The sequence below is a fragment of the Dryas octopetala genome, chromosome 2 (genome assembly GCF_963921425.1).
Source record: "Dryas octopetala chromosome 2, drDryOcto1.1, whole genome shotgun sequence".
In the NCBI taxonomy this organism is placed as follows: Eukaryota; Viridiplantae; Streptophyta; class Magnoliopsida; order Rosales; family Rosaceae; genus Dryas; species Dryas octopetala.
Genome location: NC_141367.1, coordinates 13,869,587 through 13,896,211, shown reverse-complemented (window position 1 = coordinate 13,896,211; position 26,625 = coordinate 13,869,587). Strand labels below are relative to the sequence as shown.

General features: G+C 34.3%; 3 protein-coding genes across 10 annotated transcripts; 1 reads left to right on the top strand and 2 right to left on the bottom strand.

Annotated features, from left to right (window-relative positions):
* Window positions 1-685: 685 nt before the first annotated feature.
* Window positions 686-9,427, bottom strand: LOC147293276 (putative disease resistance protein RGA4). Of its 7 annotated transcripts, none has more exons than XM_086230718.1 (10): window positions 8,086-9,427; window positions 4,292-7,325; window positions 3,889-4,079; window positions 3,641-3,714; window positions 3,413-3,474; window positions 2,398-2,514; window positions 1,830-1,949; window positions 1,565-1,640; window positions 1,360-1,439; window positions 686-1,127 (listed from the first exon to the last, which is right to left on the bottom strand). In XM_086230718.1, exons 1-3 carry the CDS (start codon window positions 9,250-9,252, stop codon window positions 4,069-4,071), a joined length of 4,212 nt encoding a protein of 1,403 aa, XP_086086844.1. In that variant the 5' UTR covers window positions 9,253-9,427; the 3' UTR covers window positions 686-1,127; window positions 1,360-1,439; window positions 1,565-1,640; window positions 1,830-1,949; window positions 2,398-2,514; window positions 3,413-3,474; window positions 3,641-3,714; window positions 3,889-4,068. The 7 variants fall into 7 exon arrangements, with proteins under 7 accessions (XP_086086844.1, XP_086086839.1, XP_086086843.1 ...); XM_086230713.1 differs by having other exon boundaries at window positions 1,830-1,971; window positions 3,889-4,051; XM_086230717.1 differs by having other exon boundaries at window positions 1,912-1,971; window positions 3,889-4,051.
* Window positions 9,428-14,820: 5,393 nt separating this feature from the next.
* LOC147293275 (cell division control protein 2 homolog B-like) lies at window positions 14,821-18,824 on the top strand. 2 transcript variants are annotated; one of them, XM_086231695.1, is made up of 8 exons: window positions 14,821-15,016; window positions 15,801-15,842; window positions 15,954-16,132; window positions 16,536-16,659; window positions 17,913-18,076; window positions 18,200-18,287; window positions 18,373-18,426; window positions 18,578-18,824. In XM_086231695.1, exons 2-8 carry the CDS (start codon window positions 15,834-15,836, stop codon window positions 18,650-18,652), a joined length of 693 nt encoding a protein of 230 aa, XP_086087821.1. In that variant the 5' UTR covers window positions 14,821-15,016; window positions 15,801-15,833; the 3' UTR covers window positions 18,653-18,824. The 2 variants fall into 2 exon arrangements, with proteins under 2 accessions (XP_086087821.1, XP_086087822.1); XM_086231696.1 differs by lacking the exon at window positions 15,801-15,842.
* Window positions 18,825-20,468: 1,644 nt separating this feature from the next.
* Window positions 20,469-25,139, bottom strand: LOC147293274 (putative FBD-associated F-box protein At1g61330). The gene is made up of 3 exons (XM_086234134.1): window positions 23,937-25,139; window positions 23,690-23,833; window positions 20,469-21,124 (listed from the first exon to the last, which is right to left on the bottom strand). The coding sequence occupies exons 1-3, from the start codon at window positions 24,864-24,866 to the stop codon at window positions 20,807-20,809; spliced, it is 1,392 nt and encodes a 463-aa protein (XP_086090260.1). The 5' UTR covers window positions 24,867-25,139; the 3' UTR covers window positions 20,469-20,806.
* Window positions 25,140-26,625: the final 1,486 nt, after the last annotated feature.

The window sequence follows — 26,625 nt, the reverse complement described above, 5'->3', positions numbered from 1 at the left end:
TGTAGGCAACACATCCAAACACTTTTGGTGGTAGTTTGGATATAGACGACACATTGATATGTTAAGAAAAAACTTGAAGTGATGTTTCAAATTTGAGGGACCAGTTAGGAATCCGGTTGATCAAATAAGCTGCAGCTAGCACGGCATCACCCCACAAATAGTGTGGAACATTCTTTTCAAGCATAAGAGCCCGTGCCATTTCAAGGAGTTAGCGATTCTTCCGTTCAGCAACCCCATTTTGTTGTGGGGTATATGAGCATTAGGAATTCCCAAAATAATTCCCCGAATTTTTTGAAAAATAATAAATGTCAATTTGATAATTGGACTCCATATAAAAATAATAATAGTCAAGACAAGTTCGTAGAAATTTTCGAAGAATTTTTTTGTATCCCAAACTATTTTTAACGAATTTTCAAAGTTTATCTAGGAATCAAAGTGGTGTTCGATAGCAAAAATGAGAGATAACATTAAGTGAAAATACACTTTAGAAACAAAATTAATGTTTTGATAAAAATTGAGGGACTACTTGTGATAAAAGAAACATTTTTGTAGTTCCCTTAAAAAAAACCCTCATATGGGCGGAGATGGACTGCAGAGGCAGAGAGGCCAGTATCTGAAAAGAAAAAGGAGATTCCATCCAAAACTGGCTCAAACCAAAACTTGAACTTAGGCTACATTGTGCAAATTGAACGTCAAAGTCAGGACACGATTTATAATTAATATTCAAAGTCAATGGTAGATACACTATGCAAGATATGTGGATTTTATATGAATCTAAATAGAGAATAGCAAACAGTAAGCACAAGATTTATAATTAATAAGCAAATGATGGACCATAATGTAGTAAACAGTAAGTACATCCACCAGTTGGCAACCCTGAATCAAGAGCTTGTTTGCCAGAAACATCAATATCTAGATGTTCAATGGCAGCTTCTAACTTGTGTTCTGCTCCAGCCGGATGCAAAAATAGATTGAACTAATTAGCATTGGTAGGTCTCGGCAAAGCTAGTGTAAATTGGTTTGTTAAATCAGCTCCATACATATTTTGGGACTTCAGCCATTATCTGTACAACAGCTTTGTCAACAGCTTTGTCTGAGACTGGAGTTTGCATCCACAAACACTTTACCTGCACAGCAACCATGAAAAACTAAAGTTAACTCCCATCAATGTCATATTATGTAACAGCATATTAAAATAGAGCACTGTGCATCTCAACTTTTTAAAAGATAATGAAGTTAGAGTGTCTTAATAATCCTGAATTATGTATGCAACGGAACAACGCAGACAAGTTTAAAACATGACTGTATAGCTTGTTTTCTTGGGTGGGATTTTGTAATAAATTCAACTGTATAGCTCACCTTGTTTGATCCATGACCATATGAAGGTTCGGATTTATTGTTGAAGCCTTTCAAGGCATAACTAATCCAGCCTCCTCTTCCTGAAATTGTCATTAACCAAATGCATTGGTGAATTCGTATAAATGGATTCTGGGACCAATACTAATAACAGTAATTGCAAACTGGGTAAATTACACATTTTGGTTTCCAGCGACAAAAAGCTTACTTGGTGGTTGAAGCTTTGGTAACCTCACAACAGCAAAGCATCTTTAGCGACTGTGTTGGCACTGTAACCAATCTTGCTGTACATAAAAACAAAATAAAAAATTAAAACAGAGATTAAAACAGCAAATTCTGGAATTGTTACAGAAGCTAGCTTATGGCGTGAGAAAAGACACTTCATAATGAGAAAATCAGGTCAAAGAAACTAAAGAAATAAGCTTCTGGAAGGCAAATGATGAAAAAAGGAAAGAAAAGGAAAGTAGACCTACAAATCCATAACCCTTCAATATCCTAATGTTTCTATTTGTAATAACAGCAGCCTCCAAGATCTTTCTGAATTGTTCAAAATACCTTCTCATGGTTCCCTTCAAGTCTCCCAAGCCAACCCTCTGACAGAAATTTTGGTAAAAGCTGTGTCATTCATTTGCTCGGATTGTTACTACAAACCATAATAAAGCAACACAAATATCCCAAATCCCAGATTAAAAAAAAATTGAGGAAAGTAACAAAACCCTAGAAGGCTAGAACTCAAATTAGATATACTCAAATAGAAATACAAAGAAAAAAGATATCAACATTCAAATCACAAGTTATCCTATTTGAATAAACAATCCACAACCATATGAAAACATAGAGATAAACTATACCTGCAATTAGCAGCTCACTATAGAGAACCAAATGAAGAGAGAGAGAGATATTATCCCTCCGAAATCAGAAAATGACAACTCTTCCCCCCCCCCCCGTTTTCAAAAAAAGAAAAAAAAAAAAAAAATAGAACAGAGCAAGAGAAGGAGCAACATACTAAAATTCAAATAGCTGAAAGAATAAACAACTCACTTGAAAGTAGGTTCAGTTAATCATAGAGAGAGGTCCCCAAAAACCCTAACAATAGAACAAAACCTGTGTCCAGTGTCCTATGTGCCCTCTTTGCTTGGAAAGGAGGATTAATTAAACCTGAAACAGAAAAGCATAGATGTTGCAATGATACCACAGCTTTCAAACGACATATATTATTAAAGCAAGTACAAAATAAGAAAATAATTTAAGCACCAACTTATTGGCCAAAAGAAAAATAAAAACAACTTGAAGTTTCTATGGATCTGTCATATAATATAACATCATGCAAATCCTAACTAATAGTGTTTTAATTTACGTAGATATCAAACATGCTTCTTATTGAACAGAAGGATTACTAGATATACATATAAATGATTTGAGGGGCACCAGTTACACACAGTAAATTGGGATTAAACAAGGAAAAAACAACTTATCCAGATTCTTGATTTAACCTAAGAAAAATCAATGGGGCCATTATGTGTGATTTGATCTCAAGCTCAATATCCTTGATTAGATGCAACTGATTTGATAACTTAATGTCACTGTAGAACAAAGTGTTACAATGGATATTCTGCATTGCATGGAAATAAACAAGTGCAGATTAGCAATGCAGAAAATGACTGTGAAACAGGTAACTTGTAATTGGTATTATATATTAACATGGTAGGAAGAGCTTGGTATTTGAAAATATATGAAACACTTAACGGCTGATAAAAAGGGAAAAAAAAAAAAAAAGCCATCAAAAGAAGAAAAAAAAGCAGAAGAAAAGAAAAGAAAATCAACAAAAGATTTTGTGTAAAAAGTATAGATCCCAGAATTTGGAATTCAAGTTTATTGAGTCACATATGAATACCAGAATTTGTTTTGAACATATTTGGATTACTGGTGCCAGTAAGAAAAGTGAGGTTTGAGTAAGATATACAATATAATTAGCAGAGTGTTTATCGTGAATTGCATTATCTACAAAAAAACTAAGTAATTAACCGCCTACGCAGGAGGAATGGACCTCAAGTACCTGCACTATGAATTGTATTGCACACTAGTTCTTCTTCCTTTCGAGTTACAGGCTCTTCAAAACTACAAACCATGCCAACATAATAATTCAAGCCAATTGACAAGCAACAAAATGGACAGTATATTGGATAATTAACAAAAACAATGTTAAATAGAGATTAAAGGAGAGAGCGCGATGTCTCCAAAGAAACGAGTAAATAACCATGGAGGGAAAAGGGAACTGAAGTACCTGGACTCATGGACTGAATTTGTAGATATTGCGCATCACTTGTTCTTCCAATTGAATAAGGGCCTCCTGAAAACCTACAAATTATGGCAAAATAATAATAGATGTCATTCTGAAACAACGTAGGAAGTACAAAGACAAGATAAAGCAGAGGCTAGAGATGAGTACAATGCATGCATTGAAAAACTGGTTATATCTAATCAAAGAGGAATATAAGAAGGGAAGTGGAGATGGTGGTTTTAAGAGCTTACGTTGCACTTCTATGTGAATCTTCAAACAATTAGGATAAAACTAATCTTGCACAACTGGGACACTCCCCTGGATCCATCTTTCTCTTGAAAGATGAAAAGCATCATAAATATCCAACAGTGGTAGTTCAGTGAGGCATCACATGGTTTCAATCATCCTCGGTAACTAATTAAAAAAGATGTTTAGTCAAATGCTGAAGAAAAGAAAAAAGATACATTAAGACAAACAAGTTTATTTTTAGAAATGCTTCAAAAAGCATTCACAACAACAATTGCACACTAATTGGAACTGTTTTTCAGAGGGGAATGAAATTCCTGTCATGAGAATCTGTAGTTAAAAGTAAAACGACATATACAGAAAATTGAACAAATCATGAATAACTGATTTGAGAAAAAAAAAAATTACCTCTGATATTTGCAATGTGAGAAATATTGGGCCATTCAGGGCCGCTGTCCTTTGTGCATCTTTCCTTTAAGAGGGGACATCGACGAATGAGTAGCTTTTCTAATTTGGTGAGGAGTTGCATAGCTTTGCATAGATACATCAGATTCTCACAACTCTCAATATGCAGGTGGGTAAGAGATGTGAGGCTACCCAACCACTCTGGAAAAGCCTCCAATCCGTTAAAAGACTCTATATGCAACGACGTTAGAAAAGTAAAGTGTTGAATTTGTTGAGGCAGAGACTTGAGCTTAGGCCACCCGAACAACGATAATTCTTTCAGTTGTGGCATAACCTGAAAATCTGGGAAAGAATCGAGCTCCTCCCAGAAATTACCAATAGACATAACTTTCAAATGAGTGAGACAGTGAAGCTCCATCGGCAAATATTGTAAATTCCCACAACTCTTTATCTTGAGATAAGAAAGAGATTGCAACCTGGATATATCTTCTGCCGTAGATATCAACTTGTTGCAAGACACAATTGACAACTTCTCAAGAGATGTGCAGGATGCTAGCCCACTCGGAAGACTTATTAATCCATCACAATTAATAATATACAACCCACCAAGTGATGCGAGGTTGTTTAAACTTGGAATACTCTCTAAAATAGGGCAATCACTTATCGTCAACTTCTCAAGAAAGACGGGGGATTGTAGCCAATCATCTGGTAAATGCCTTAAATTTTCACAACGCTGAATACACAGTGAACGAAGGGAAGTAAAGGATTCTGGCCCACTCAATATACTTGTTACTCCACAACAACTTTCAATGTCCAATTCACGGAGGGATGTGAGACTGTGAATTGAAATGCATGTTAGCTTAGGGCAATTAACTATTCTCAAATTCTGAACAGAAGTACAGTATTCCAGTCCACTTGGTAGGCTTGACAATTCATCACAATCTTCAATTCTCAATTCACGCAGGGATGGGAGGATGAGTGAGAATGGAATGGATGTTAGATTAGGGCAACCACTTATTTTCAACATCTGAAGAGAGGTGCAGTGTTCTAACCCCTTAGGTAGACTTGACAACTGAGGACATCTATCAATACAGCATTCGCGGAGAGATACAAGGCCCTGTGTTATTGGAATTGAGGTTAAATTAGCGCACCTGCTTATATTCAATATCCGAAGAGAGGTGCAGTATTCTAACCCGCTGGGAAGGCTTGATAAATTCTCACAATCATCAATCCGCAATTTGCGAAGAGATCTGATGCCATGTGTAATTGGAATGAACTCTAGACTAGGACAATGATAAACATCCAACTTCTCAAGAGAGAGAGTGTCTAGCCCATCAGGTAAATTCCTCAGCTTCTTACAATCACGAACAAATAGAGTCCGAAGATTCTGGTTATTTTCAAGCATCCTTTCTGGAAAAGAAGTAAGCTCCTTAACCTTTTCTATTTGGAGGGATCTGAGAGTGGTTAGTTGACTGCTTATAATATTTTCTATAGGCTCAACATTGTCAATACCAACTATCTTCAGCTTCTGGAGAGATGGAAAATGATTGGGAGCATTTCTCAATTGATTACAATTCACGAGAGACAATTCCTCCAGGCAGGGAAACACTGCTACTTTTTCGGTTGGCATCACTACAGCTTCCATCCATTCAATTAGCATCCGACATGCACTGATACGTAAGGTTTTCAATGCTGGAAACAAAACCGCCCTTGTCTTACTCCTTGTTGTAGTAGTTGTACCGTAAACATGGTTATATCCATAAAACTCAGCTCCCACACATTTTAGCTTATTCATACGGTAAATCTCAAGATGTCTAAGATTAGGTAGATGGCCGAGTATTGGGACTTCTTCACATTCTGTGCAATTGCGTAATCGAATCTCTTTTAAATTGAGTGGCAACCCCCTCATCATCCATGATGCAAATTTAGTACCCAAAAACTTGTAAATCTCTAAGCTTTCCAAATTAGAGTGCGGTTGGAGGCCTTCTAATACATCCTCGTCATTGTTGTTGCTTTGCCTAAAATCCTTCCATTCAAATATTAACTTGCGTATGTTTACTTTCCCCACCAAATTTGCGTTCTTAGCTTCTTCTCCATTCCTCACAAGTTGTAGATTTCGAATAACTAATTGGCCTTTCAACTGGCTTAAGCCACCCAGCTCCTCAATTCCAGGACTGGTCGCCCCACCCAGAGTATAGTAAGGTAATGTTTGCAGATGAGTCAATTGCCTCATACTAAAAGGAACTTCTAAAGACTTATCAAAATAAACATGCCTCAAGTTGATCAAATTTTGTAGTTCCTTTGGAAACTCTCCAAGATAGAGAGTGTCGCACATTCTTAACGTCTGCAGGTTGTAGAGATTGCCAATAGATATGGGGAGTGCTTTGATATTTGTTTTGGAAACGTTTAGATACCTCAAGTGTTTCAGCTTGCCAATTGATATTGGCAACTCCTCAATATCAGCCTTGTATAGATTTAACACACGTAAAGCCTTAGAACTTGGTAAGATGTTCCTAAGGGCTTCACCATTCGAAAACAATGAGCGTAATTTTCCAAAATTTCCTTCTGAAATTCTTTGTTGTATTAAAGGAGTCCTTGTCATATGTTGAATTTCAAGTTTATCTTCCATCTCAAATTTAGATACAAGTTCTGCAAGATCATGCACAAGATCGTGCATCTTGCATTTGGTAATAATGCCATGGTCATCCTTTGTAACATCTTGAAAGAAGGAGTTCTCCACTAGAATATTAAAATATTCATTACCCACATCCTCCATCTCTAGATTTCTTGAAGAATGAAGCAATCCCTGAGCCATCCAGAGTTGGATCAAGTTATCCCTTTCAATTTCAAAATCTTTCATGAACATTGAGCAATATGAAAAACATTGTTTCAGAGATGGCGATTTCAAATTATCAAAGCTCAACTTCAAAACTGACATGATTCTTTCTTGTCCTTCTGGTGATTCCCATATTTTACTTTCTTGAATTGACAACCATTCATTTGTGCTATTTTTAGAACGCATCATGCTTCCCAAAACCTGTTGTTGGATGAGTTAGAATTTTTGTGCAATATATAACATTGAACTTTACAAAAATAAAAAATTATAAGAGCAAAGTAATCTTTGAAAGAAATATAAGACTTTAAATAAACAAAATAATCAAAATATTAAGCATAAACTTAATATAAAACAACTAAAAATATAAAGTAAGAAAGGAAGCCTGGATTGGATAAGCATGTTACAGATGTTATCCTAAGTCTTTGTAACCCCCACTACGTTGGTAAACAAAGACTTTAAGATATGATCCCAAAACACAACAAAAGTTCCCTATAAGCATATTCACAAAATCAAAAACAGCTATAGTAACAAGTCACCGTATTTCTGTATGTTAAACAATTAATAAGGTGAAATTGACAAAGATAACAGTAAACATGTAGGAGTTTATAATATGTAACTAGAATTTAACATTGTCTCGGATTGATGAAAAGTACACTGGTGCTCTCCATTTTATTTTTCTATAGATTTTTTTTTTTTTTTTTGACAGATTAATTTTGGTTACAGTTGTATAGGTGTTTGAAATAGAATTATCGTAAATGAACGTTTCTAGTACTATTGCCCTGAAAAGTGGTATTATGCCTTATCAGAAGTTTATAATATAAAAGAGGAAAGAAGAATTTATGCCATTTTTTTTATGAAAAAAAGGAATTGGAAAGTAACATGTAGATTGGGGATTTAAACAAATAAGAATCAAAATAAAACATTCATAAACTTCAAATTGATAATATATAATAATGCATACCTTTGCCACTAACGGCACGCCTGCACACTTTTTGGCAATCTCCCTTCCAATTCTCTCTAGATCTGGAGGTATCGGAGCACTACTATCTCGAAATGCTCTGTTTTTCAATATGGACCAACATTCATTGTCTGATAGATTTTCCAAATCACACCTATAGCTAGGAAGTGCTTCGGTGATTGATGCAACTTTGGCACTACGAGTGGTGATAATGACGCTGCTTCCCCTGGCAGAATTGAGTTTCAACAAACAACTTGTCAAAGTGTTCCATTTTTGAGGATCTTCATTCCAAACGTCATCGAGTATGAGAAGATATTTTTTCCCCGTCAACTCTTCTCGAAGGTTTTTAAGCAGTGCATCCTGACTTTCTTTTATCCCGGCTTTTATCGAGTTAAGAGATTCTAACATCCGAATTAAAATCAAATTGACATCAAAAGCATTGGATACACACACCCATATTTTCTTATCAAAACACCCATCTATGGCATCTTCATTGTATACTGACCTAGCCAAAGTTGTCTTTCCTAGGCCTCCAATTCCAACAATGGCCAAAACCGAAAGATTTTCTCGATTAATGTTGGAATTGATCAAAGTTGTAATTATTCTTGGCACAACCTCCTTCCTCCCAATAATGTTTTCCTCTTTATCAAAGAAAGAATTGGTTTCTCTGCCCCCTAATATTCCTTGATGGGTTGCAATTGCAATATCCTCTATGACTAATTTTCTCGAAACTAGCCCAATGAAAGATGCCTCACTCTTGAGATCCGCCAAAGATGCGTTAATGTTCTTAATTTTATGTGCCATTTTTTGACGAAATAAAGTGGGATTTGAGGCCGAAAGGAAGTTGAGTACCTTTTTCTTCATATGATTTCGAAGTTCTACTTTACGCCGGAGAAGTTCATAGTTGATATCATCAAACACATTGTCTGCATCATGAGCTATGCCTTGAAGAGACTTTACCCAATTTTCTATAGCCCTTCCCCGACCTTGTGGTTGGTGGGCAACATCAGCTAAGAACTCTTCAATGGCGGACAATGATTGACGAAGCCTCTTCAGTTCTTGTTTGAATCCCCAGGCGAGATCGAACTCTTGAGCAGCAAGTGAAGTCACCTTCTTCAGTATTCCCTCCACCGAAAAAGTCAAGAGGATATCTGCCATCTTTTGTTCCATACTTAACCCAGAGATGAGAGAGATATTAGAGCACAACAATGCAAAAGGAAAGGCAAGCAAACTAGATCAAGATTGAAGAAGCAGGTACAGTATTTAAGTGGCTTTGAGACTTTGAAATGACCATATTGGAGCCCCTTGACTTTTGCTTTCTACAAAGGGTTGAGGAGGATGCTACTAGGAGTTTTCCTGCAGAAGGTTGAGGGGGATGCTACTAGGAGTTTTCCACATTGGGGTCCAGCCAAGTTGGGTCGGGAATCATGGATGTGTCTACTGTCTTCCATCCAAAGAGCAAAAGGCCAAAAGCAGTCTAGTTCTATCGCCTGGTCATCACCTCTTTCATGGAATGTGATTAAAAAATAATTTTTTTATTCAGTAATTAAAACTACAAAAAATTAGAGTTTAGTTCTTTTAATATTTTTATTGAAAAAATACCTTATAACTTTTTTTTTTTTTAAATAAAGTCTTTATTTTTTTTAAGGGTTAAATACAAAAATGGTCCATGAACTTTACAGTGAATCTCAATTTGGTCCACTAACTATAAAAAGTGTCAATTTGGTTCACGAATTTTTCAAGTTGTATCAAATCAGTACAAATGTTATTTTCATCAAAAAATTAACGGAATTGGTCACATGAAAATGTGATGAACGAACTAAAATGCCTTTGAAAATGTGGTCACTTGCTGTGCACATGACCAGTTTTCGTTAAATTTTTCAATGAAAGTTAACATTTGTACTGTTTTGGTACAACTTGAAAAGTTCGTGGACCAAATTGACACTTTTTATAGTTAGTTGACCAAATTGAGATTCACTGTAAAGTTCGTGGACCATTTTTGTATTTAACCCTTTTTTTAAATAAACCCCTCTGACCATTGTCTTATCAAATAAATATTTTTTTTTTTTGGCATAAGGTACGAGTTCACCTCATACCTTTCTAGGGTATAAAATGGGTTTTGTGGAAGTTGCATATTCGCCCAAAATCTCAGAATTAAAACCTAATATAAAGCCGACAAACTAGGGCTTGTGAAATAAGTAAAAATGCATTGTCGAACACTCGAAAACGGTCGCCGAGCACTTAACATCTAGTATGTGTGAAAAAAATAAAAACTAATGCACAAATATTATGTAACATTGAATGATTACAATATTATTAGACTTTAATTAGAATTTTAAAAATCATAAGATTTTAGTCAATATATTATAAAACTAAAGGACCTAAATGAAAGTTTCCTTTAAAACTAATTAGTATTTATAGACCATATTCTACTTTGTTCTAAACAAAAAATTTGACTACGGGCCTCCTGAAATTTCTAGAATTTTTTATGTGGGTTCTACAGTTCTACTTGCAAATGTGTTAGAAATTCTGTTATTTTAGTCATGGGTTGCCTCCGTGATGAATTTTCAAGGGCGTTTTCGTCCTTATCCTTGTCTTCTATTCTCTATGTTTGTATCTCTTTTTCTCTATTGTTAAGGGTAGAGTCCTTGGCCTAAAAAAAAAAAGGGTAGAGTCCTATCAAGCAATTTTAGATTTCTTGTTGATCTTTAAAGACAATGATATTCAATAATATATGCTCATAACTTAACAGTTCCACCATTTGTTTTAGTGGATGACATTTAATTTTCTTTTATCGGAATAAATTCTGAATTCAAATAGACAATAGTTGATTAATAAAAAAATTGGGATCTTGCCGAGTTAAAAATTCAATCACTGGTTTGGTTTACTGCTAATGTAAGTTGGGAAATATTTATGTCATTACTTATACTGAATTTTTGAATTAAAATAAAATAAAATTTGGAGTATACTAACTTTTGTGTTACATCTTGTAATACTTATTTTGTTTTTAGGCACGCCGATACCTGCAAGCGTTACTACATTCAGCTGTCTCAAACAATTGGATATGTTTGTGTCTCATTGCAAAGGCTTTGACCTCCTCTCAATCAATTACATTCTAAACGCTTGTCCCAATCTGCAGAAGTTCTATTATTTTGCTAATTCATAAGTGGTTCTTCGTTACCTATACACTATTATATACACACACACACACACAATATATATATATATATTTTAAGGTATGACCTTGTTGAGGCCCACACAAGTCGTTTTGTGTCGATTTGAACCATTCATTTTTTACATCTTTATTGATAGATCATCCTTACAAAAAATTAGTCAAATCGAAAATAATTTGCTTATCTAATTTTGATAAAACAAATAGACGGTTTCATCTAAAATATTTGGTTCGTCCATTTATTTGTTCAAAATTTGATAGGCAAATGATTTTTGATTTGGCTAATTTTTTGAAAGGATGATCTATCAATAGAGATGTAAAAAATAAACAATTCGGATCGACACAAAACGACTCGTGTGGGCCCAAATAGGGTATACCTCAACATAAATAAGTTGAGGTATACCTCAATAGAAGGAGCCTATATATATATATATATATAAATGATCACTCGCTTTCCGCTCACCACATAGCGGGGAATTCAATGATCGAGACCGTCCATTTTTAAGGTCCATCCTTCCTTAAGGGTCGTCCCTGTAAAAAATCAGCCAAATCGATAATTGTTTGGTCCTCCAAACTTTGCAGACAAATACAGTTCGTCAGATAAGGTTGAAATGATATTGACAGTAATACACTGGCTAAACAGTTTTCGATTTTGCTGATTTTTTGCAAGGATGATCTTTGAATAATGCCTTAAAATATGGAATGTTTCAATCATTGAAATTCGTTGCTGAGTGGTTAGGTGAGCGGGAAATTCCCCACTCTATGGTGAGCGAGTGATTATTTATGTATATATATATATATAGGAGTGCTATGTATAAAGATCATCCAAACCAGTTAGCTTTAAGTTAAGACCACCAAAGTTTTCATTAAAACTTTGAATTACTTACACTAATTGAAGGTTTGATTCCAAAGACACCTTCTTGTATGCATGATAATATGGGTATGATTGTGACTGGTGAATAAAGGGGAATCGTTGGCATATTTAATTTGAGAAATTGTGACAATTTCATATACTATATATATATATATATATATCATATAACCATTGTTTAAAGTGTTATAATATTTTGAAAAGATTCAAAATGAAAAGCCTCTGTATAAAACAGTTACCTTGAGACACTTATGTTTAAACTGAATGGGTGCCTTATCATTTGGGCACAGTACCTATGTTTAAATTCAATGGGTACCTTTTCACTTGGACACTTGTTTCCAAATTGAATGGATGCAACTTACGTTCAATTTGAAAAGGTATATACGTTCAAATTGAATGGGTATCCTGACACCCATTATGTTCTATATAAGCTCACATATGCCAACAGTTTAATATATATCAGAAATCTAATTGGTTTGTTTGCTTTCTTTCCCCTCCTCGATCTTCTTCAAATCATACACTTTCCTTCTAGAATTTTGTAAGGAAATTTTTTGATTTTGCTACATCACAGAGTCCAGACTTTGTTGTATCATAGAAGTGATTTGCCATATGGAAAATCCTCCTCGATTAATATTGTTGTGGTCCGTGATCTTATCCTTTGCTTATTATTCTATTATTATCCGTCAGCTTAGCACCAGCACCAGCACCAACACGGATTTGGATCTTCTCCTAAGCTAGTTAATCTCCTAATCCATTTAAGCTTTTAATTATAAAGTGTCATGTGTACATTATAAAATCCTATGATTCAAAATAAAATTAAGCATTTGTCTCTCATTTAACTTGTATAACTTCATAAACAAAACAAAAACAAAAAACAAGAGTATAATGGCTCTGGGACTTCCTTTTTTTCTCATGATTTTGGCCCTGCATAGAACCTTGGCTGCCATAGTTAACTCACTTTTTCTCTCTTGACTCTCTCCATGCAAAGTCCTTTGACCTCTCCCAATTCTATAAATTCTAACATTTAGTCTTTCAATATATGATTTGTCAAGCGAGAAAATGAGGAACATGAGAGACAATGAATGGTGCAGGACTGTCATTCATCAGTACAAGCCTAAATTAATTTAATGGAATGTTGTTGATGAAACTGATGGAAATAGAGAGTTGTAACCCCAAAAGAAAAAATAAACAAATAAAAAAGCTAAGGAATTGAGGAGGTGGCTGAAGCACTGCAAGAGATACTGAAAAAGAATTGGGAAAAAACTTTAACCTTTCAAAATTGAGTTCTTTATCAGGTTATGATTTTTCAATTTTTAATGTTAGCACACCCACTTCAACATGGGTTAATTAGATGAAGAAAAAAACTAAAAGAGATTTTATTCTCCATTCATCCAAAGTCTAAATGGAGAGAGAGATCTTAGATTAAATCATTCTTTCGTTTTTCATTGTTTGAATCTCAGATGAACAATATTTAGGTTTAAGAGAGAGGTATTGCAGATGACAAGATGAAAAATGAGATGAGTGGACAGTGGCAAATAAGCTAGGAAGGAGACGACATTTGTCATCAGAAAATTAAGGAAAAAAGAAAATCTCAAAATTATTGTAAATCGTTGGATCTTATAATGGACACATGACACTTTATAATTAAAAGCTTAGATAGGTTAAGAGATTAACTAGCTTAGGAGAGGATCTGGATCCCACCAGCACCAGCCTCTTGTCTTTTTTTTTTTTTTTTTTTTTTGGTGTGTGTGTAATTTAGTCCAGCTCGGTTAATTAGGGGAAGCGTATCAATTGCTAGTTTATGATAATTGAGATTTTACAATAACATAATTTAAGATGAAATGGTAAGAACTTTTTGTTTCTTAGGTATTATTCTAATGAATTCGTGTTGTGTCCTATCCATGTGTTGTGAACTTTTGATCATATAAGAAGTATGTAGTATTTGATTGTTTTTATTTACTCTTTTGATATATTTCGGACTCATCCTCTAATGGCTTCTTTTCTGGTAGGTTGGAGCGTGTATTCGTCCGTCAGGGTTTTCTAAATTTGGTTTTAGAGCCCATGTCTTGGAGTATGAGGGAGCACCTCGCGGAGTATGAAAATAAGTATGAAGAAGATCTGACGATGATAAAGGTATGTTCTTTACAAGTAACAGCTTAATTTTAAATTTATTACAAAATTTCTGGATTAGAGTTCAAGTCTTTACCAAATGTTAAGAATTAGGATTTTGTGATCATGTCTGACACTCTTACATTTAAGTTGCAGGAATCTATTATATTAGACAACAGTCTTTACATTGTAGCTGCAATTCCCTACCACTTAGAATGCATGTAATTTGTATGGTTATTTATTGATGGGTTTATTTCATATTTAGTACTTAAACTTTGACCCTTGTTTTAATGTGGTACCTAAACTTTTATTTGTCCCAATTGAGTACCTAAACTTTTATTTTGTGTTTAATAGGTACCAAAATAAATTTTTGTTAAAATTGTCAATAAAAATTAGGGACAATATAGTCAAAGTATAAAGTATAAATTAGGGATAAAAATTGAAAAACAATTTTTTTTTTTTTTTATATAAAGTATTTTCCCCAAAGGCCAAAGTCGAGTCCGAAGCAGGAACCCCATTTCGGAAGCCACAGAGCGAAGAGCGAAGAGCGAAGAGCGAAGAGCGAAGAGAGAAGAGAGAGGAGAGGCGAGCGAGACAGTTAGCAGCATATAACAGAATGGGTAAGTCAGTAACTGTAAGAGTAACAGTAACAGGGCTTTTCCCTCCAAAACCTTTCGGTATAAAACCGCCACACACCTCTCTCTTTTTTCAATTCCCTCATTTGCCTCCAACTCCAAGATTGAAGAAGAAGAGCGAGACGTGAAGCCAAGAAAAAGCTTGAGGTAATCGAGAAACAAAACCCTAACTCTTTGCTCGGTGTTGCATGTGTAATGTAGATCGATCTCTGTTATATGCATTTAGAATTGCTCACCGTGTGTTTGGATACCGAGAAACTTGAGGAAAAAAAAGTAATTCGCGGATTGAATAATTAATTTTGAGTTACTAAGTAATTTAACTCATTTTTAGATTCAAACTCGTTTTTTATTTCTCCGATTTCTGGTTCTTGTCATGTGCAATGTAGATCGATTAAATCACTGTTTGGATACCTGGAAACTTGAGGAAACGAAAGAAATTATAGCAACGCAATAAAAATGTTAGAAAGGAAAAGTATGCATGCATGCATGGATGTTGAATTTTGTGGATTGAGTGAATTAATTTTGAGTTACAAAGTCATTTTAACTAAGTTTAAGATTTCAAAATCGTTTTCAGTTTCTCCAATATATATTAAAAAAGATTTACGTTTCTTCTAGTTTTGTCAATTCAAATTCAACCTTGCAATCAACTGGAAGTCCTAATTACAGTTTACAAGTAGAAGTATGAGTACTTTATATGAAAGAACAAATTATTTTGCCTTTTCTTGTTTGTAATTGAATCTTAATCTTATTATTTCTCAGCTCATTCAATGTGATCATGACATAAGCTTTGATTTAAAATTTTCAATTTCTTCTTCTCACGGCTCTGATTCTGATAATTAAGCATTAATTAATGTTTATCCTTAAGTTGCTTTCATTAGTTTTCTGTTATTAGAGTATAATTTGATTTTGTAAATGTTTCCTTTACCATCAGATTCCCCTTGACTTTCCAAATTTGTATCTCATCATGGATCGGGTAAATGTTTCCCTTAGAATTTTTTTTGATTTGTCCCTTTTATACTTTTCCTCAGTTGCAGAGTTTGAAAGCATGTTTTCAAATTTAAAGTTTACTAAGTATATGTTGCAGTACACGATTGACGGATGGCTTGGAGATGGAGCCTATGCCACTGTTGATGTGGCCACTGATCTTCTTACTAATCAGACTGTTGCTTTGAAGCAAATTCGATTGGAGGACAATGAAATTACTCGTGACATGCTCAGAGAATCCCTGATTCTCTATGAGTTGCAGCACGAGAACATAGTCAGGTATTTCTTACTGCCATATGGAAAAACCTCCTCAATTAATATTGTTTTGGTCCGTGATCTTATCCTTTGCTTATTAATCTATTATTATCCGTCAGCTTAGCACCAGCACCAGCATATTGTCTCTTTTTTTTTTTTTTGGTGTGTGTTTAATTTAGTCCACCTCGGTTAATTAGGGGAAGCGTATCAATTGCTAGTTTATGATTTTTGAGATTTTACAATAACATATTTTAAGATGAAATGGTAAGAACTTTTTGTTTATTAGGTATTATTATTATGAATTCGTGTTGTGTCCTATCCATGTGTTGTGAACTTTTGATCTTATAAGAAGTACGTAGTATTTGATTGTTTTTATTTACTCTTTTGATATTTTGGACTCATCCTCTAATGGCTTCTTTTCTGGTAGGTTGGAGCGTGTATTCGTCCATCAGGGTTTTCTAAATTTGGTTTTAGAGCCCATGTCTTGGAATATGAGGGAGCACTTCGCGGTGTATGAAAAGCAGTATAAAGAAGATCTGACGATGATAAAGGTATGTTCTTCACAGTTAGTCATTCACAATATGTTGTGATAGATAATTGTTACAGTTTAGGTATATGTAGCTGTAGAATTGACCTAAAATTTTAAGCACTTGTGAGTGGTTGTTTTGTTAACAACTCTCTAGAAATGAGTTGCAATATTAGGAAGCAATGTGTCCTTCCTTCTCAGTGGAGTGAAGTTATTAGCATGCTTGTGGTATCTGGTAAGGAATTTTTAACAGCACTGGACTTTCTAGCATGGTAATGTGAACAAGCACATGCATAAGTAATAAACTGCGCTGGCTATTATGACACTGTATACTTTATTGTTTTGTTCATTGTGCTTGGGTCCAATCTTTGGTTAGCTTCTTGATTCAACCTTTTGCATTTCTTAGTCTTCTTCTATGTAATTATTTATCTGCCTTCCAAATGGTTAAAGATGTGATAAGTTTGCTGCTTTGCGACTATTATCATCTGATCTCATATGAACAATTTATTCTTTTTTCACTTTTTTTCTTTTTAAAGGGTTTTCTGAAGCAGATTCTTTGTGGGATCTCTTATTGTCATTCGCATGGAATTCTGTACCGTGATTTGAAGCCTGAGAATTTGTTGATTACTGGTGATAACCTGAAGATTGCTGATTTTGGGTCTGCTAGGGGATTCCTTACTGTTGAGACAAGTCTCACTCCTATGGTAACAACATTCTCTTTATCTTTTTGTAGTACGGAGATGGTTTCCTTCAACATGATTTAAGTTGCAGTCTGTAATGGCTGTAAATTTAAACTGAATGGTATTTCTTTTTTATAAAACATGTTAAGCTAGAGTACTTAATTATTTTTGCATTTTAAAATAAAAAAGAATATACAAGAGCATATGGTGAAATAATGAACCAATGTAATCCAACTAACCGCTTTTTTTTTTGGCCAGGGATACAAGTAACAGCTTAATTTTAAATTTATTACAAAATTTCTGGATTAGAGTTCAAGTCTTTACCAAATGTTAAGAATTAGGATTTTGTGATCATGTCTGACACTCTTACATTTAAGTTGCAGGAATCTATTATATTAGACAACACTCTTTACATTGTAGCTGCAATTCCCTACCACTTAGAATGCATGTAATTTGTATGGTTATTTATTGATTGTGGTTCATTTCTAGGAGCTAGATTTTTTATTAAGTGGACATATTGTCCTCTGAACCTGATTTTACTTTTCCTCAATAAAAGTTTGTTCCTCAGAAAGAGATTATTATTTGTGGTTTTTTCCAGGTTGTGACAGTTGATTACAGAGCACCAGAAATACTGCTAGGTTCTGGACGCTATTCTACAGCTATTGACATGTGGTCCATTGGTTGTATCTTTGCTGAAATGGTGACCTTAAAAACTCTGTTTAAAGGCCAATCTGAGATTGACGTGCTGCATAAAATTTTCAGGTGACACTAATGCCCTCAATTTCTTAATTATTGCTTAATTTTCAAGTTTGGAATGGCAAGGTTTTACTCAAGTTCTCTTCTTAAATGACACTAATGCCCTCAATTTCCTTGTATCTTATGAAGTACTATGGGTACACCTAATGAAGACAATTGGCCTGGGGTAACTTCATTAGAGAATTTTCCACATGGGTTAGCTGAGTACAATCCTAAGGTAACTTATGTCGGTAACTTCTTTGTATTTAAATCTTGCATGTATATATATATTAAACTTAAATTTCACTGCCATGTCCTTGCAGGATTTAGGAACTTTGGCCCCGAGGCTCGACGCATGCGGAAAGGATCTGCTCTCTGTGAGTTGCTTCAAAATTTAATATGAATCTTATGTATCTATACATACTTGTGTGTGTATTGGTCATGCATGTTCATATTCATTCATTCATACAAAAATACATGTATAGATACACTCATGCAGATTACAAACTAAAGCATTTAATTTTTCAGAAACTTCTTTGCTTGGATCCAAGTAAAAGAATTTCTGCAGAAGAAGCTCTGGAGCACGAGTATTTGAAGAACTAATTGGCAGCGGTCTAGTGTTGATGTGATTCTAATATGCTTTTGTTTCTTTTCGTACATTTGTATTCTGGACTCTGCCTTCAATATGTAGATACTTACCTCTAACTAGTGGATGTTCCTTGCTTGTTTTGCAACAACTGCTGTTGCATAAGATTGTTCTTTTTTTGGTGAGACATAAGATTGTTCTTACACTAAAAGGGAATAATAAAGGATCCTTATGAGATGATTGGTCCAATGTGTTTAATTGTTTTGTTTGTTTTTATATTGTTGTAGTTGTTGATTTTATTTGTTTATTTGTTATTTCCTTTATGAGTTAAAAGTTATGTTAGGCTATGTGAGCTATTTTATTTTGTATTTCTACCCTTCTGCAGACTAGTTTGTTAGGATTTAATGTCTTTCTGTTTGACTTAGATTATTTCTTAATGAAATAAAATTTAGTTGCAGAGGTTAAATCTTGGATTTTTAGTGTTAAACATGTGCCTTTCATTTAGGGGTGTAAACGAGCCGAGCCAAGCCGAATACCCCCGTGCCCTTGGCTCAGCTTGTTTTAAATTTTTCGAGCTTGAGCTTGAGCTTGGCTTGGCTTGTTTCTTATACGAGCCGAGCTCGAACGAGCTTAAAAAAAAATCGAACCCGATACGAACTTGAGCTGTATCAAGCTTATTCACATAATTTTATCGAAGTATTTTATTAGTTACTATTTTAAAAAAATATTAATTTCTATCGAATATTTTCTTTTTGAAATCATTATAATATGTTAATTTAACTTACAGTTAATATAAATTTTTAATTAAATTAGATATGCACCAAAGACTTCTTTAAAACACTATATAGATGAATATGGTTTCTATGAAATACAACTGTACTAAATAATTTCATGTAAACATTGATAACTTATAACATTTGCAAAAATTCTCATTAAAAAAGAGATGTAAGGTAGTAGAAGTCATATAATCAAACATTATAAAAACAAAGTAGAAAATAAAAATAGCAAGTCCTCATATAAGCTATGAAAAATCAGGTATTGAACATATAACTAGAAAATACGAGCTGTTCACAAGCTTTTCGAGCCGAATATACTAAAGCTCAATCTTGGCTTGTTTCTTAAACGAGCGAGATTCAGCTTGGCTTATTTTTTTTTTAGCCGAACTCGATACGAACTCGAGCTGTATCGAGCCGATTTATAGCCCTACTTTCATTACTTGTGCACAACAAGATTATTTCTTAATGAAATAAAATTTAGTTGTAGAGGTTAAATCTTGGATTTTTGGTGTTAAACATGTGCCTTTCATTACTTGTGCACAACAATTAAGTCCATAAAACAGCCTTCCTGCTTATCCATCAACCCACATCTATAAATCCTCTCCACACATTTCTGCCGAAATGACAGTTCCACAAAGTATGCATGACATTCTCTTAATTTCTACGGTGATACCCCTAAGGCCCGGGCAGGAGAACATAAAGGCTAAAATTTATTTTTGGTCCTTATAGTTTGGGTCAAATTTTCCTTTCATTTATGTAATTTCAATTGTTCTGATTTTAGTATTTTTGTTTTTTCTATCCTTGAATTGCTAATGATTTATAAAATATATGACCAAAATTATAATGGTTTGTAAAGTTCATGACTAAAATCGAAACACATTTAATGATTTACTAAACGAAAATGCAAATATATCATTGGATTGCTATGATTTGTAAAGTACATGACTAAAATTAGAACAATTAAAACTATATAAATAAAAATAAAACTTAGCCCAAACTAAAAAGACCAAAGATAAAATTTGGCCAAATATAAAACTGTATTTCCACGCATCCGCCACATCTTTGTAGGAAGTAGAGATCTCCTAGAAAGGTTCATTGGATTCCTCCAAAGGGATCTACATATTTTACCAAACTACTAGTATCTCTTTCCACAATGTTAGAGAATTTAGGTTCGAATTTTCCCATTTCACCGGACAGAAATTAGAAGCTTCTATCAATTTCAATTGAATTGGGCACCAAAATTCCTAATAAATAGAAACACGAAATTAAAATTAACCATAACTAATGACCCTATATTTGGATTGAAACCTTTAATTGTAAATACATCCTACACTGAAAAACATAAATATTATATTTGTACTTTACCTAACTTCCAAAAAAAAAAAAAGTATGACTTCAAATGACAATTAATTCTACCCCTGGATTGATAATTTCTTTAAAAAGCGAATCATAGATTTGCTTCCTATCCAATTCAGTCCACGAGTTCCACACTTCGATCCAACTATTATCAACCGTTTTCTTCCATGAGTTGAAGAGGACCATACGCTTAAGTGCAACAACATTATTAAGCAAGTAAATGGCAAGCTCCATCTCCTCCAAACTACCCTTAAACCCACTGATTTCAATTTCATCCAATTGCAAAATACGTAGTTTATTCGAATTCGAATAGCACTCTACCTTCTCTTGTCTTCCTAGGCGACCCCCATAACTTAACTGCCACAGAAAAAGGGAAATGATAGTTAGATTGAAGGATAAAATTGAAGGCTAAATCAACAGGAGAAAAACTTGCACGGGTTATAATTAAGAATTTAATTTATCTTGGATACGCGCTGCTATCTGTTAAGACCTAGCACTCATACTGTCCTGTGGTAGAAACAACCCCGCACAAGTTTTCCACGATAAACATAGAATACTAAATTAATTGAATTCAATATTATTGATGCCTATTTGCCACGCACACCATTGGCTCACACATGACATGACAAGACATACCTTAAAGCACAACAAATGAATAAATTAGCAAACCAATACATTATGGTTTTCCTTCCCCTGCCTTGAACATATTAAGAATGATTAACAATTATATTTCCTCTAACCCTCATATCACAATTGAAATTTCCCTCCATGGGAAAAAAAAAAAAAATGAAATTACCCATAAAAAGTCCTTCACTCAAATGCATTACAAACTCAACCCTAACAGCCTAACTCCACTGCATGACATCCTCTCCTGCCCCTCCCTCTCTAACCTTAAACCTTATGCAACACTTAAAAGAAACCCCACTGGCTATATATGTTACTCGCAATCATACATGGAAGTTCCTTACAGAAATTGGACTCCAAGACTAAGACAATAATATATCGCCTATTAAAAGAACAGAATAGAACTCGAGATAGCAAACACACACACACACACACCCATGGCTCATATGATGGACATCCTCTCTTCCAACATCTGACTCCCGTACCAACACTAACCTTGAAAACTAGTAACTTTGACAAGCTAGTCTCCATACCTAAACCCCTGCTTCCATTAACTGAAACATACGATCCCCTAATTACACCTTGGATAGTCCACCCACCACCTGAAAACCAATATTTACCATCACTACCAGATACTATTGTGTTGAACTTCAAACCACCATAACCACTAGTTTGATTAAAAAGCATCAAGCTTTCTGATTCCCTAATCACTATCCTGCTTGTAAAAATATTAATAACATAAATAGCACTTCAATTTACAAAATGGCACTTATAAGCATCACATAATCCAGATCATAGGAAATTCAACATCTCCAACCTCTTTGCTAACGACTTCCAAACAATATAGAGAGACATGCAGTTGGGACACTAGATAAAACACTTTTAATCAATGTTACATTCCTAACTTTAAATGAACTACTTCCTCTTCCATCGTGCCAGCGTTTTCTCAAATCTTTCACCCAAAACATTTTACACTGGCACCACTTTGAAGAAGACGAAAAACTAACAAAGAAATTCACCTCACACTCCCATTCACTAAGCATTACTTCATTACTCACCACACCTACAGCACTATCTCACTCTTATCCAAATTAGTCTTCAATCATATAACATTCTCAAAACACACCAAAGAACATTTTGGATTGTTAGTTTGTTACCACTCTGCATCACAAAAGCTAAAAAAAGGTATCATATGCAAATAACAAATGGAAAGTTGATAAAACAAGACACTTTCCAACTTCTGTGCCAAGACCTTAGACAACAATTTATAAACACTACCAACAAGAGTAATGGGCCCAAAGTCTTTCATAATTCATATCCACCCCTTCATCAAAGTCTCTATATCTTTAAGTACAACTGAACATAATCTTAATAACTCTTGCTAATACCTTTTCTTTGTTTTTTTTTCACTAGGATTGTCCCATCAAAATACGAAAGTGTCTAATAATATAACTACAGACCTGAAATCCAAGGAAAGCCCCCTAAGACTCTTACGAATTCATAGAAACATCTATATTTCATATAACTTATTAAATCACACAGTTTATGCGCACAATTATTGTGAAATTGCATATCTTCACCTGCACACAAAAACATCTATAACTCTGAAACTAAAGTGATCTAACAATAAGCATATGCCCCCGACAACTGAAATTGCATATCTGCACCTGCACACATATGCTTCTCCAGAATCAACACAGATGTAGAGTACATCAACAATAAAAATTAAAAAGGCACTGAAACCTGCTCAATATGTGTGTGTGTGTGTGTGTGCATACATGCACGTGTGCCTGTGCGTGTATAAGTGCAACGGAATCCAAGATCACGCCCTGTGACATATCACCCATTTAGCGAAGATAAGTTTCAGAATAATTTCTAAAAGGAAACCTCAAAAACTTTTATTTAACATATTTTCTTAATAATTTTTCATCAAATTTTCTTTTCTCGCAGAAAAGAGAGCAAAACTAAGATCTTAATTTTTCTCTTTCAACTGAATCCTTGAAATGCTGGGTAACCTTAGTCCTCAAATTATTATTAACCATAATATAATATTTATTTCTCTCCTCTGTAGTACTTGGTCTGTTCAATGCTCACATTAGGATACATGTGCCTATAAGATAAATCAATTGAGAGAAGAAAAATATTTATAGAAGCCCGCTTCATAAATATAACCGTGTGTGTATAGTAGTGTATGGATAACGAAGAACCGCTTATGAATTAGCAAAATAAATGTCACAAAGATTAGTCCAACCATGTCATTAAAAAATACAGCATTTGGAAATGATTGTAAGGACTCACAGACAGATGGAACTTCTGCAGACTGGGGCAAGCGTTTAGAATGTAATTAAATGAGAGGAGGTCAAAGCCTACGTATATAGCCGCAAACATGTCCAATTGTTTGAGACAGCTGAAAGTAGTAACGCTTGCAGGTATCGGGCGTGCCTAAAGACAAAATAAGTATTACAAGATGTTACACAAAAGTATACTCCAATTTTTTTTCTCAAAAATTCAGAATAAGCAATGACATAATTATATTCTAACTTACCTTAACAGTAAACCAAAGCAGCGATAGAATTTGTAACTCAGGAAGATCCTTTGCTAGACCATTGAAGATATAATTTGTCCCTCTCTCATATGGATTCAGAAACCCAAAATGAACTCTTTTGAGATGCGGAACCCCCAAAAAGGAGACATTTATCCACAAACCTCTATACTCAAATGCTTGGAGGTCAACAGACCTGAGCTCAATAGTCCGCATGCGTTCACAATGGTAAACGCGCAAGCCTTTCAATCGACCGCATACCCGCGCAGTCTCTGGCAATCGACAGTACTTCAATATCAACCAGTCAAGGTCCAAACAAGCAGAGAGGACAGTGTCTAGACCAGTTTGGTCTAAAGGAAGATATCGCAAATCAAGGGTCTTCAAGGAACTGAGCCGGTTTGCGAGCTGAGGCTCAGGAGGAGGCCTCAGAAGGCATGCTGTTAATCTGAGATGCTTCAAGCGAGACCCTTTGCCAAAGGGTAGAAGATGAAAAGGGAAATTATAGAGTTGGTATCCATCAAAATCGAGAACAGAGTGAAATTTGAGCTTAATTGATTCAGCATTCATTCGAACAGCGAAAGCGACCCAATCATCAATATGAGAAGCAAACTCATTGTCCAGGCAGAAACAGACCATGCAAGAATTCAGATATGGACCTCTAAATAACTTCAAAAACCCATCAACCCTTTCAACAAATTCAGACTTAAGCTGTAGATGTTTTTTCAGGTACGAAACACTATGTTCAGTTCCAAATATTGTATTTTGGTTGAAGTGAAGATTGGAGAGAGGAACCTGGAGATGTCTCCATCTACGTGACAGTAGCTTCGCCTGAAATGCGTCCTTCACAGTTGAAAAGGAGAGGATGCGACATAGAACGTCGTCAGGCAATTCGCTGATCCAGTCGGCCATTCTAGTGTCATTGATTTCAGCCATGGTTACAAAAAACAAAACTCAATTCTATGTTTGTTATTTAGAGTAGAGATTGGAAGCACAACTCTGTGTTGTTATTGGGATTTGGGAGGAAAAGAACATGTAACTAAAACCCCTCCAAGACTCCAACTAAAACCCTTTTGCATCCACTTCGAGTTTGATTCCTGCAATGAATAGAAGTGGGCAAACACGGTCCAGAGAGCATTTGCTTGGGCCAAGAAAAGGTCAGCTTACACTATAACGTTATTGGGCCGAAGTCTTTTATTTTAAGGTCATTAATTCATAGGCCCATTTGATACATGATATTTGACTATACTATCTTAATTGAGTACATTTTGCTCACCACCCTTAAAAGTGGTGTAGCACTACCATCCACTCAAAAACTCACATGCCACTCAAAAACTAACATGTGTTATACTCATTAACTATAATTTATGGCTTTATTACACTTTACTTACATGAATTTTGAGTTCAATCTCACTTCACCACCTAAAAAAAACCTGAATTAAAAATTTGTTGCAATCTACCACTTTAGACTCATTTCATCTAAACTTCTATTGAAAATAAAGGTGTTTTAATCTTTTCAAGTCAGTTCTCTATTATGTCAAAGCGAGTAAAGTGTAAAAAGTCATTTTCTTATAACAATATAAACTTGAAAAAAACCAAAACACCTTTATTTTAACAAAAATCTAGACAAAATGAGTCATAAATGGTACATTGCAACAAATTTTTATTTAAGTTGTAAATTGGCATACTTTATTCTTTAGGTGGTAAAGTGAGATTGAGCCCAAAGTTCAGGTGGGTAAAATATAGAAAAGCCATAATTTATTATGAGTGGTTTTATTCTCACCCACTTTCCTACTTTCCCACACACCTTATTTTTACACCCTCCATTAAATTTTTAAAAAAATATAAAAACAATCTTCACACCCGTCATTATTTATAGACTCAAGTACATTTACATCCATCAACTATATGGTCCATTTCAAATTGATCCACGAACTATAAAACATTTCAAATTTTTCCATTAATTATAGGGTTCATTTCAAGTTGGTCCACGAACTATAAAACATTTCAAATTTCCTCATTAACTATAGGGTTCATTTCAAGTTGGTCCACGAATTAACAAAAAACATACAGAATGGTAAACAAAATCGGGCTGACAAAAAAACCTAACCGAACCGAATTATTTATATATATATATATTTATATATTTTATATTATATAAATGTTATATATATTGCATAAAAAAGATGTAAAGTGTTTTTTGCCCATGTTGGGGTTCAAACCCATGAACTTGTGAGGAGAGTCAAAGTGAATTCCCACAACACCACTTAACCACTTATGAAATTCAAGTACATGCAATATATTTAGGTCTCTATTTAGGTCTCTATTTAAATATAATTTAAATTCGACCATTGGAGATAGCCTACATAAATTTATCATTAACATCCACTAGGGAAGAGTAGACTTGTAAATCGATTGAATATGAACCCATAAGCATACTGATACTTGAAATATAATAATTTATAAAATTAAATATATTTTATATATCATTCCTTTTCTTTAAGATATTATTTTAGGTCTCTATTTAAATATTATCATTGCAAAAAGTCTAAAAATTTTACTAGTTTATATTTTATATAATTTATAGTTTCTATATAATTTTCCTACGTCTTATCTCTCTCAAAAGAATTTTATTTACATTTCTAATCCATTTACATGCATGCCTTGTTTCTTCTAACACGTGTGCAAATGGATT

Excerpts from the sequence above, each read along its gene's own strand:
- LOC147293276 (XM_086230713.1), bottom strand. The coding sequence starts at position 9,252 with ATGGAACAAAAGATGGCAGATATCCTCTTGACTTTTTCGGTGGAGGGA. Across the intron at positions 7,326-8,085 it reads GCGTGCCGTTAGTGGCAAAG|GTTTTGGGAAGCATGATGCG; the intron begins GTATGCATTATT and ends ATCCAACAACAG.
- LOC147293275 (XM_086231695.1), top strand. Across the intron at positions 18,288-18,372 it reads TAGCTGAGTACAATCCTAAG|GATTTAGGAACTTTGGCCCC; the intron begins GTAACTTATGTC and ends ATGTCCTTGCAG. Across the intron at positions 18,427-18,577 it reads GCGGAAAGGATCTGCTCTCT|AAACTTCTTTGCTTGGATCC; the intron begins GTGAGTTGCTTC and ends TTAATTTTTCAG.
- LOC147293274 (XM_086234134.1), bottom strand. The coding sequence starts at position 24,866 with ATGGCTGAAATCAATGACACTAGAATGGCCGACTGGATCAGCGAATTG. Across the intron at positions 23,834-23,936 it reads TGCTTTGGTTTACTGTTAAG|GCACGCCCGATACCTGCAAG; the intron begins GTAAGTTAGAAT and ends TTTTGTCTTTAG. Across the intron at positions 21,125-23,689 it reads TGCAGAAGTTCCATCTGTCT|TTAAGTTATGGGGGTCGCCT; the intron begins GTGAGTCCTTAC and ends TTTCTGTGGCAG.